Source organism: Dothidotthia symphoricarpi (genome assembly GCF_010015815.1).
Source record: "Dothidotthia symphoricarpi CBS 119687 unplaced genomic scaffold P153scaffold_3, whole genome shotgun sequence".
NCBI classification, from domain to species: domain Eukaryota; kingdom Fungi; phylum Ascomycota; class Dothideomycetes; order Pleosporales; family Dothidotthiaceae; genus Dothidotthia; species Dothidotthia symphoricarpi.
Window position 1 is genome coordinate 716,373 of NW_022985010.1, and position 10,900 is coordinate 727,272.

General features: G+C 49.2%; 5 protein-coding genes across 5 annotated transcripts; 3 read left to right on the forward strand and 2 right to left on the reverse strand.

Moving 5' to 3' along the window:
* Positions 1–53: 53 nt before the first annotated feature.
* P153DRAFT_363558 (uncharacterized protein) lies at positions 54–1,412 on the reverse strand. Its single transcript, XM_033667399.1, has 3 exons — positions 1,236–1,412; positions 752–1,016; positions 54–700 (listed from the first exon to the last, which is right to left on the reverse strand). The coding sequence occupies exons 1-3, from the start codon at positions 1,374–1,376 to the stop codon at positions 321–323; spliced, it is 786 nt and encodes a 261-aa protein (XP_033527747.1). The 5' UTR covers positions 1,377–1,412; the 3' UTR covers positions 54–320.
* Positions 1,413–1,864: 452 nt separating this feature from the next.
* On the forward strand, positions 1,865–3,830 carry P153DRAFT_281841 (uncharacterized protein; the record flags this gene model as incomplete). The annotated part of the gene is made up of 3 exons (XM_033663161.1): positions 1,865–2,763; positions 2,812–3,205; positions 3,258–3,830. 3 exons carry the CDS (start codon positions 1,865–1,867, stop codon positions 3,828–3,830), a joined length of 1,866 nt encoding a protein of 621 aa, XP_033527748.1.
* A 354-nt stretch (positions 3,831–4,184) lies between these two features.
* Positions 4,185–5,884, reverse strand: P153DRAFT_353730 (uncharacterized protein; the record flags this gene model as incomplete). Its single annotated transcript, XM_033666462.1, has 3 exons — positions 4,185–4,602; positions 4,657–5,373; positions 5,424–5,884. 3 exons carry the CDS (start codon positions 5,882–5,884, stop codon positions 4,185–4,187), a joined length of 1,596 nt encoding a protein of 531 aa, XP_033527749.1.
* A 1,701-nt stretch (positions 5,885–7,585) lies between these two features.
* P153DRAFT_281995 (uncharacterized protein) lies at positions 7,586–9,217 on the forward strand (the record flags this gene model as incomplete). The annotated part of the gene is made up of 3 exons (XM_033663167.1): positions 7,586–7,786; positions 7,953–8,121; positions 8,778–9,217. Coding segments are annotated over 3 exons (810 nt in total), but the record flags the coding sequence as incomplete, so codon positions are not given.
* Positions 9,218–10,498: 1,281 nt separating this feature from the next.
* Positions 10,499–10,681, forward strand: P153DRAFT_282765 (uncharacterized protein; the record flags this gene model as incomplete). The annotated part of the gene is made up of 1 exon (XM_033663225.1): positions 10,499–10,681. The coding sequence occupies one exon, from the start codon at positions 10,499–10,501 to the stop codon at positions 10,679–10,681; it is 183 nt and encodes a 60-aa protein (XP_033527751.1).
* Between the last annotated feature and the right edge of the window lie 219 nt (positions 10,682–10,900).

Consider the following 10,900-nt stretch of genomic DNA (forward strand, 5'->3'; position numbering starts at 1 on the left):
TATACCTCGTCTGTTTTTTTTAACAATCTTTTGAGGATTCTGTCAACTGCACGTTTCCCTATTAAAGCTCCGTGCTCGACATATCACACGTGTGATACCCTTGACAGGAAGCGTCTACTCGCTACTTAAACTTCCACCTGAACATGCGCATATCGGTTCAGTTTCCCTGCATGTGCGTTGAATTCTTGTTGAGGTCGCGAGAGCCAGTCTTCCGAATTCGAGGTATAAGTCAACAAATGTGAAATTGGGTATCTACTCAACTAAACGCCATGGATGCGTGATACAATTCCAACCCAAACGCCTATTCAAAAAGTCTACTGCTACTCGTACGTATTCTCGTATGGATCTGCGTCATCAATGTCGTCGTCGTCGCCGTTGTCGAAGTATTGCTCGGCGTTGTAATCGTCGTCAGATTCTTCAGAGTCACTCGACTGGGCCGACCAATCATCTTCGCCGTCATTCACTTCCGGCTTGTCTTCTTCTTGCTCCTTTTCATCATCATCTGTATCTTCGCCGCCTGAGCCTTCGCCAACGTCCTCTGCGTCGTTGACACGGTTCTGCTCGGACTGGATCAGGCGATCGATCTGCGACACAGCATCGACTTTCGTGACGCCGAGCGTTCTTCGTTTTTTCGACGGGTTGCCGTTGGCTCTGGTGCCGTCCAAGGTGGATCGCAACTCCGCGGGAAATAAGTCGGTGACTGAAAAACATCAGCCATAGCTCTCTCTCGACATTCTTATCCCCAACTCACCATATGGTCGTGCATCCAGCTTGGGCAATCTCCTCCGCACCTTTAGATATTTGGCTGAGAAGGTCTGGTTGTCGGTAAAGGGATTGAACAGCGAGGCTTCTGTCGGCGCGTGTTCGTTGACCTTTCTTTTCAGTCCATTCTTCATGCCGTCGTTCAGAATGGTGTAGAAGGGACCCTCGTGTATGCGATCGCGAACTGCTAGGTGGTGCTGCACGATGCTGGCTTCGTCGGCGCTTGCTGGAGGGGCTTGCGGAGGTGGAGCTTCCTGCAACGTCTTAGTGGGCGGACTTCTAATGGGTTGTGCAATGTTCGCATTCGCAATCGTGACAGCTGGCGCATCAGCGTGGTTGGGAAGGACAACAAATGAAGGCTGCGCAGAGCCGCGTCTGTTCTAAGCAGCCCAACCATGCAACTTGACGAATGCGCGAATTGAAGCGATAGAGGTTTGATGTTGACGCGTGATGCGACAAAGAGAAATGCTCACTGGAAAGCGCTCGGCAGGTCCCTTCTGTATATCAAGGCCAGACAAGTCCCAGTTCAGCTCCGTGCCTGCAATTGTTACTGTCCCTGAGCGAGGATTGAATCCGCCTCGACCTCCGCCTCGTCCTCCTCGTGCTGGCGGCATATCGAAAAGTCGTGATCTGTGGCTGAAGCTGTGAAGCTAGAGTTGGGATGGAGTCAGAAATTGTTCCATGCCATCAGCCGCATTTCGAGGTGGGGCCCCACTAGCGAGCCCCGCAAAGCTTGTTGCCTGCACCCATTTACTGTCCCGCTTTCAACTTCAAGACACGGATACTTTTAACGAGTTTGGAATACCGAAGACGCTGCGTTCTTCCAGGACCTCCTGCGCGGCGAATAACGAAATCTGTATCTTGGCGTGGGACCAACTGCATCCGTCGTTCGTCACATCGAGTCAAGTCAGGAACACCTGTCAGAGACGCGTTTGATCCACGCGCAGTCACATGAGGAACTAGAACGTTCTTCTTGCCAGTTTACTCCCGCCACCCGTTCCAACATATACTACGACCCCTGTCTCAGACTGTCGTACACCGTCAGTAACCTTCAAGTTCTGACTCTACCAAACTCTACAAACTATCCTCCACGCCAACCAACATGGCATCGCCAGCAGCTGTATTGAGCGAGTTATCAACCCATCTGCAGAGCGTCGACGAAGACCCCACTACCCAACTCGACAGAGACTTGTTAGAGAAGTGCGAGCTCTTCACAAGTACGCCAGACTTCAGGTCACACATATGGAAAGAAACGAGACCACTGTTTCTACAGGTAGCAGCCTTACTACCAAAACTCCAGCAAGATCCATCGCCATTGACGCATTTCATACTCAGGCTAGCTGAGCCCTATCGATTCGAAGACATCAAGGATGTTGACTTTGAAATTGGGCTCGATTTGCAGGCCACTCCGTTTCACGGGCTTCTCCTTTCACTACTCGAGAAGGCCACTGTGAGCAGTATCGATGCCCAGGCTCTCGCGAATAGACCTGGAGTCATCCTATCCATCGTGCGCGTATGGCTGTGTGTTCAGGACACAGGAGTAGCAACCCAAGCGGAGGACTTACTCACTTCGCTATTACGGGTCTCGAAGAACGAGCCAGTACCGAATAAAGAGGATGCTCCATTACGCACCCATGGTATCGCTCCAATGTGGCGGCGGCTGTTCCACGACAGAGACATAAGTTCGCTCTACTACCATTACACGTCGCTCAAGCAGCTAGTCTCTCCGCCCTTGCCACTCTTGAATAAACGTGACAAGACAATAGCACAAGCTAGGCTGTTGTCTTGGTTACCCCGTGTAGGGGCCATGGACTGGAACACTCTCGTTACCTCGTATGACACTGACATCGAGCGCGAAGTTGGTCTACGCACCGACCAAGGTCTTCTCCACTACGCTGCAACGAAGATGGTCAACACCGAGGATGACATTCTCATGCACACGACCCTTATCAACTTCTTCAGCTCGCTTATCACTTCTGTCAAGGCAAAGCCACATCTCACGTACGTTAATCTCATAAAGGTGATATCCTGGTACTAACAACATCGCAGACACTATGACTCAAGCCTATCTCTGGATTTCTTGAAAGAAGAGGGCGTTCACAAAGGAATCATTGACTTCCACACATCAGATGAACCAAGTCTGGAGCATTCGTTTCTAAGTAGCCGGACTGCACAGTACATCAGTGACTACGCCTCAAACTATCCAGAGAACTTCGAAAACAGTCCTGAAATGCCCGCCATCCGAAACTATGTTCATCGCAGCATTCGCAAGTGCGAAGCCCACGATCTCAACATCCTTGCTTCTATGCCTCGTTCAGCTTTGATTCCACGTCGAGCCTCGGGGCTGGCTTGGGACGACTGTGTGATCCTGGACTTGCCTATCACGAGGACAAATCAAGACGCGTTGAAAGCGTTGGCTTCTGTAATTCACGGCCCGCTGAAGGTTCGTCATATGGTTAAATTCGTTTTGGGAGCATCGTACTGACTCGTCATAGGAAGAAATCACTTTCCCCCAAGTAGAAGTAGTAGGCGTTGACTTCAAACATACGCAAGTCGAATCGGTCTTCGCACGACTACTCACAGCCCTCTTCTACAGCAGGAAACCCAATATGTTCGGTGACATTGTGAATCACATCGAAACAATCGCTATGAAAGAGAACGCACTCGCCGCACTCACTCTCGTTCGCGCCATCATCACCGCTTCATGGTCTTCCGACCCGTTACCTGACATCATTCCCACGAACGACCTAACCTACGCCCGCCTCAATAACTTCCCCAAGACAGGTCTGGACCTCATTCTCGACCCAACTATCAGCGGCGGAGTACTTCCCTCTCTACTGAAACCTGCTATCACATTCTCGAATCTGGTTGGCGGCCGAGGCGATGCTGAGAACGCGGCATATCAGGTTGCAATGGCAAAGTTCGATGTGTTGAAAGCGTTAGGACGGAAGCTGGAAGAAAGTGGTGGACGGCAAGACGTTCTGGCTATGGTGAGGAGAAGGGTCGGCGAGGGTCCTTGGGGAGTTAGCGGAGGTGTTGGAAGTAGGATTGGCACTTTGGAGCTCTAGGTCTGTTGTAATCCTGGTTTACTCTCCATCTTCGCCTGTTGATCCTCCTCTGAGGTGCTTGTATTAACAGGCTTTACTTCTGTTGCTCAAGACACAACATGGCATCTCGACGAGTACATTTAATTTCTCAGTACTCAAACACAACTCCTGGGTAAACCCCTACGCACAAACACCGAGCAGTAACATCCAGACGTCAAGAACCATAGTCTTGAGCTGACGAGAGAGAAAACGAATCCGAAGTAGAAGACATCAGAATACCAAGTTCCAAATAGATCATCATGATAAAATCCCATCCTACCCAAGTCCAAGTCCTGCAACGCCGCTGAACAAATAGCGTACAATACAGGAAGCCAACTAGTGTACCCGGATTGTCCACATTCCCAGAAGGAGGCTAACAATATCCCCTTCCTCTGAAGATAGAACAGAGTCATCCTGTATCGTTTGTGGACTCCAAGGAGGGTCTATCGTCGTATTATGATGAATTTCATTGTAGTAATCATGTGTTCTATCTCGAACGAAAACTGGTAGTCGTACATCTTCCTCTTCGTTTTCTCTCCGTATTCGCTTGGATGCAGGACGGGCGTCTGACTCGTCGCTTGTATCAGAGATACTGTCGCCTAATCTACACCTTGCTATCGCTGATCGTTGACAACGCATCTGTTGGCTTTCACGCTCGTCACACAGAAACCCTGCACTGTATTTGAAGACTTGTGGTTTTTCATAGCGCTCGATATGGCGCTTGTAAGGACGATCGTGCTTGTTCATGTGTTTGCTGTGAGTCGTTAGTTGGTTTTGGTCGTGAGACAATGGACAGATGGGGACTTACCTCCATTCGTATTTGCGGTTGAAGGTGATGTTGGAACACTCTTGGTGCTTGCAGACCATCTTGCCGTTTATGTTACGTGGAGGTTCCTCTGTGCGTTTGTAGGCGCGGTTTCTCTGCTGCATAGGCGATACACAAGCCGATTGAGAGCTTGACTCAGAATCATACATATCATTGACTGGTGGAATAATCTTCGAATGAGGCAAAGGGGTAGGAGGATTTGCGCTTTTTGTAGGCATCATCTCGGACTCAAACTTCCGACAGAAGCGACGGTAATGTTTATAAACCCGATTCTTGGGGCAGTGGCTTGTCGACTGTGTGGCTTCGAATGTCTGTTGGAGCACTGAGATCCTCTGGAGCAGCTTTTGAACATGTTCTACGCATTGAGATAGCTCGACCATTGTCAAGTGCTCTCCCTCATCGTCGGTAGTTGCGTCGTCGCTGTCAGAAGTTTCCAAACTATATAGCATTACAGGTCTCTCTGTATTGTACTTTGCGATGAGCTGGTCGTCCGGGCTCGATAGGGTCGACGTGGTGCTAGGCTCAATGATAGGAATTGGTGAATATGGATCGAGTTTTCGTAGGGTCTCGTCAGCATCCAAGTTTACTTCACCTAGTTTGCCTTCGATGACTTGAAGGCGTCTTAGGGACTCTTGTTGGCACTCATGAAGTTGGCGAAGCTTCTCACACTCTTTTTCAAGGGCCTTCTTCTCGAATTCCCTAGACAACCTTTTAGATGGGCGACGTGAATCAAGTTCGAGTAAACATACCCTTTAGCTTGCCCGTTGGCAAACTGGATGACATGAAGCAGCAACATGAGGCTATTCTTCAAACTCTCAAGACGCCGGCGAAGAAGCTCGACTCTTTGCTCTTTCATCGGCCAGGACAACTTTCCCAATGTGCTTAGGCTCTTCTTGCCATTCTTCCACGTCTTTCTTCTCTTATCCAGAACTTCGGAGATTTCTTTGAAAACAGCTTCGCATCGCTTGATGAGGTTATTCGCGTCCTGAATCGCCCTGTTCGACACGATTGACTGGATATCCTTGTTCTCAAAGACCTTGCCAACACTGTCGAGAGCGTTTGCTGTGAGCTCTACGTCTCCCGCGATAGCAGCGATTTCTTGGTCAGCCCGGGCTGCTGAACCGACAAAATCGTATAGGGTTGTTGATAGCTTGACGCCAACGCCAGCGATCTGAATGATACTAGCTGTGAGTCCCACAAGTTCTGCCATTGTCGATTGTGGGCAGAGTATACATCGAAAGGCGCAAACTCAGACGGTCCTAACTCCTAGATGGAACATGGAGAGAACGAGTAAGGGGGCGAGAAGCTCAGAGTCAAATTGAGATGGCATTGATGTGGGAGGCGGTGTTGGTACGGATTGAGGCTGTGTACAGCTTTGAATGAACATGGGTGGCACAAGCAACTTTATTCGGATGCCTCAGCCTAACGTGAGAAATTCGATAACTTTGATACAGTAGAAAGCACTTCTACACGTAATGCTGTCGATATGCCTGATCTTTGACTTAGATTTTATTTAAATCGCGACGACCACGACTACAACCTCACAAGATGATAACTCCTTTGGAGAAATTCTAGATAGCAATGTTAGTACGTTTGTTGCATACTTGGAGTTCAGGGACTGCTCAGCCCCAGCCTTGCGGCATATAGGAGCTTGATTAGGCCTCCCATCTCGAATATCACACCGCTTGACATGACCCCCTTTTGTGAACACGTACAGAACCTGCCACCTTACAAATGAGAATATACGGCCTCAGGTTGCCTAGTAGATGTATAAGAGGTAGGCTCTCGGTTAACCAAAACCAGAAATCAAATTATTCCGAAAGGCGTTTAACGTAACGTGGTATTGATCATAGAAAACGTTGTGTTGTTGAGGGCCTTCCTTGTTTCTACCCCTACACACATATGTATGCGTCTTCTGCAACAACTTCCGTCTCGTTTGCAAGGTCGTTGTAGCGGTGACGTATTGCCGTATCTTTTGAACGTTTCAAGAACAATGTGTGTATACTATCGAGTGCACAAAGATGAGTTGTTGGAGCGCGTTCGGATTCGTGTAAATTGATACATACCTTAAAGGTCTACTCAACAGAACTACTACTAGCGAGGTTAGAGCCAACCAATCTTACAATAAGTCATCCACGCTACGATAGCTCAGTCATTGCGCTGCAATTTAATGCTTGCTAGTGGTAAACTTATTAAGCAAGATTACATGGTTTCATGGTAGCGATTGTCAAGAATAACCCAACGACTGTTTATTCCCGGATCTTGCAAATCATGACGATCCTCCACAGTCGCTGTTGATCATTGGCCTACAAGCCTTGCAACGCCACACTCACCTCCAGATCCAATCCACGAACCAACTTTCCATGAGTGTTTATTCGACGGAGCTTCATACACTTGTGGCTGAGCGAATGGAAGCATGGCCTTGAACTTGTGGTGGCTGGGAAGCGCCTAGGTCGATGACGTTCAATATACGCTACGATGCGAAGGGACTCGCGATGAGCGTCGTTTGTGATATAACCAGCCTCTGCGTACGAATTCGAAATGCACTGTAGCATCAGACCTTTTACTCATCAAGTGACTTAAGTGTACAAGAAAACCAAACATTATTGCATCAAAAATGAATTTAGGCACCTACCAGGCAGCGGGCTACGTCGCCCCAAGCAGCCCGACGAAGGACAGGCAAAAGATGAAAGAGAAGTGGGAAGAGTACCAGTCACAACAACGCGGTATGCATTCCCGGTACACGGTCTATTGATCCACAAACTTACATGACCAAGCGCAAAAGATTGCAAAGAGCTACGCCCAAGAGGATCACCACTCTCACTCCCCATCGGCCACAACAGCATCTCGAAAACGCGCAGGATCACACGCTGTTCCACAACCAGACCTGCACGACTCACAAGATAGGGAACGCCAAAGGAGATTCTCATCGGCGTCAAATCACAACTCCCCATTTTTGTTGGCGCATCGCAGTTCGCAGCCGGAGATCAAACGGTTGAGTGGGGCTTTCAATGCGCCCACAAATATCGAAGTCGAAAGGCATGAAGACCATAAGAAAAGCTCGAGGGGGGCTGATAGGCTTCGAAAGTGGGAAGATAGAGTCAAGGGGTGGGTGAGAGCCTGATTCCTACATATGTGCATGGCGGTCATGGGGTCTTCAAAGCGGAGAGATGACAAAGGTTGAGGTATGTGAGGGTGTAGCGTTAATCTGTCGGTATGATTTCGACGATCAGCCCTGGGTTAGGTGAACATTACTGCCCCGTGCGCCGATGCTCTAGAAAAGTCGTCTTGAGTTGCCCGACTTCCAAGATCCACGTGTTTCATATTCTGGATCGGCGATAACATCGCGTGTTTACTGCGGGGAGGCAAGAGGCGCACCTGTTGCGGGAGAAACCTGCATTGAACCTGCGTCTGTAGTGGAAGCGGCCATGCTTGGCCGCGGGTGGGGTCTTCTACGCTTCTTGTTTCTTGACAGCATTCAGGTATTCAGCTGGTCCATATGCAAGCTTGGAGTCCAAGGCCCGGGATTTACGATTGTGTCTTGTCCTGGTATCCATTGTATTATGAGTGGCAATACGTCTCGAATGCTAGAAATATGCTGAAATGACTGTTAATAGTAAGCGATGGGTGTCGTTGATCGTGTAACACATCGTCATATGGCATCATTCCCGTTTGCGATCCCAGAACTGCAACTCTTACCCACAACGCTCAGAAGCCCCAAGATGTTCCCGCTTCTCATGTCGATCTCAGGGCCGCGGAGGTCGGATTAGGCAGCCGGATGTCAGCGGTCGTCAGAAATCAGCGATTCTAGTAACGATCATTGATTGGCCACATATCATTACTCCTTTCGGTCCCTGACACACATACCATGGCTGCGCATACATGGCACAAGCATGACGTGAAAAGTCTTGGGACGACGGGCTTGGCTTCCGCTATCCAGACGATTGGTAAAGCAGGTGCTTAAATACAATGAGTCCCTCCACATCCACAGGCTCATCGAACATACATTCGACCATCAGTAATCCATACATTCAAAGAACTATCCTGACCACAATACGATACCACACCGCACTACACTAATACTCCTTTGTGTTTGATCAAAGCATATCGACGTGGACAAACAACAGTCATCATGGGCCACTACCCCGAAATCAGAGTCTCAGAGCATGAGCACTCTGACTTACGACATGATTCCGCATCATCAGTCACCAAGTCAAAGGTCTCCCGCGCCCCACCAACTCAACGACTAGACTCCAACGACACATTACCGGAGTCTGTGTCCTCCCCAGACTCAGCACAACATCTAATCGACTCCGACTCTGCAGAGGTTGACACGGTCGGCGACATGGACCTAAACTCACATACGGTCGAGGCCGAGTACAGGCGGTACACGCACGCGCCGCCGCCGTACTCGGAGGATGCGTACGATGGGAAGACTGAGGATGAACAGAACGGAATGCGGATCAGAGACTACGCAAGGGAGATTTCGAGGCAGATGGGGAAGCAATTGGTGAAGGATTTGACGAGTCCACAGGTTGAGTAAGGATTTACGACATGGAGCAAGGAGAGTCTTGACAGGGGATGAGAGAGAGGCGGTGGAGTGACCAGAACATATACCCCTAGGCAGATCCTGTATCTTACGATTATATCACGTGCAAAGCGACGGCGTTTGGGTATGGCTATGCTGGCCTCATGTGTATATAGGATATAGGACACAAGCAATACCAATACTTCGACTCTAAAACGATGCTTTTTTAGAATCCTGCTCTATGCACTACAACTGACTGTGATGCTGCTCATGTGAGAAGAGATCAGCCATCGCGTAAGGCGCAGTTGTAGAATTCGTAATAGTTCTCCTGAACTCAGCCTCCGAGGCCGCCCACAACATTATGACTGCCCAATCATATTCATGTCTAGGATGAGTCTGTTTCAGCCTCTTCAACAACACGACTTCAGAATCCAAGATTTATGGCACGCCTGGAAGCGTTAGTGAAGCCACAAAGGCTATGCGAAAAAGCAATCTGCTGGGGTAGACACAGGCGAACAGCATAAGAAGATAGAATTTTTTATGGGAAGCTCGGTGTCAGGAGCAACAAAGAGACACGGAGATAAGGACCAAATGAGCGAGGACAACGATCGTGAACGTGAACGTGGTCAAAGTTGCGGGGTGATCCGGCAACGCTAAGCGGAACAAAGACCGAGTGACATTGAAACACACCTAGGGATCCATGGTACGTCAAGTTAACACGTCTGCCATGACGTTAAGCAAGTCGTAAACGGAACCAAGGTAGCATTTCTCGTGAAGATCAGCTTCTATCCACCTGCACCCCGCGTTCCGCGCTGATGCAACGGTACCAGAACCATGGATAAGACACGATCCCCTGGCTAAATATAGTACGCTCGATCTTTACTTACGCCTTGTCAAAAGCCTCAATACGCACGAGGACGCTCAACGGCTGCGCAAAATACCGGGTTCAGGGGTCTTGGATCGTGCTATGACGCGGACGTGTGCCGCGTGGCGTATGGGTCCCGTAATCAAATCGGAGCATAAGTAAACAGCGCTCGGTGCGTGATTCTCGAGGTGTTTTGAACATTTCATACGTACATACTACTTCACTGAAACATATCTTCAATCGTTGACCGGTTCAAAAATACAACAAATCGAGCGAGGTATGTGCAGGGTCTACCTACATCGTCTGAATGCAGCATCACTAACCCTATTCTAGCACAATAATACCAATACATCCCAACAACGCCTCATCGATTGCGGTATTCTGCATATAATACAAACAATCTTGAATACAAACACAAACACACATACACAATGGACGCCGTCTCCCCAACCACATCGTCGCAAAGCCTCGCCTCCCTGCCACCAATCCCCCAACACATTATCGTCACATTCGACGGCAAAGTGCGCGAGATGCTGCGGATAACACGGGACGCCGACATTGAGGAGCAAAGCTCCCGGAGACGCGTCCGACCACGATACTACGCTGGGATTTGAGGGCTGAGATGAAAATCAGGGGAGGTGGAGTGAGCAAATGTGGAGCTTGGACGCCTGATGATACTGGATTATGGATGAACGAACGGAAAAGCTGCGACCGTCAGGGTGAACGAGTTGGCAGACTTACCTATCTGTGGTTGTGTCGGGGTCGCGAATGGGCTTACTTGCACGGTTAATATGGTTTATTTTTCACACGTATACTTCTCTTCTTCTTTTTCT

What these genes read in the sequence shown, in the direction of transcription:
- P153DRAFT_363558 (XM_033667399.1), bottom strand. Translation starts at nt 1,376, where the DNA reads ATGCCGCCAGCACGAGGAGGACGAGGCGGAGGTCGAGGCGGATTCAAT. An exon ending in GACCTGCCGAGCGCTTTCCA is followed by an intron (nt 1,017 to 1,235) that starts GTGAGCATTTCT and finishes AAGACGTTGCAG; the next exon opens with GAAGCTCCACCTCCGCAAGC. An exon ending in GCTGGATGCACGACCATATG is followed by an intron (nt 701 to 751) that starts GTGAGTTGGGGA and finishes GATGTTTTTCAG; the next exon opens with TCACCGACTTATTTCCCGCG.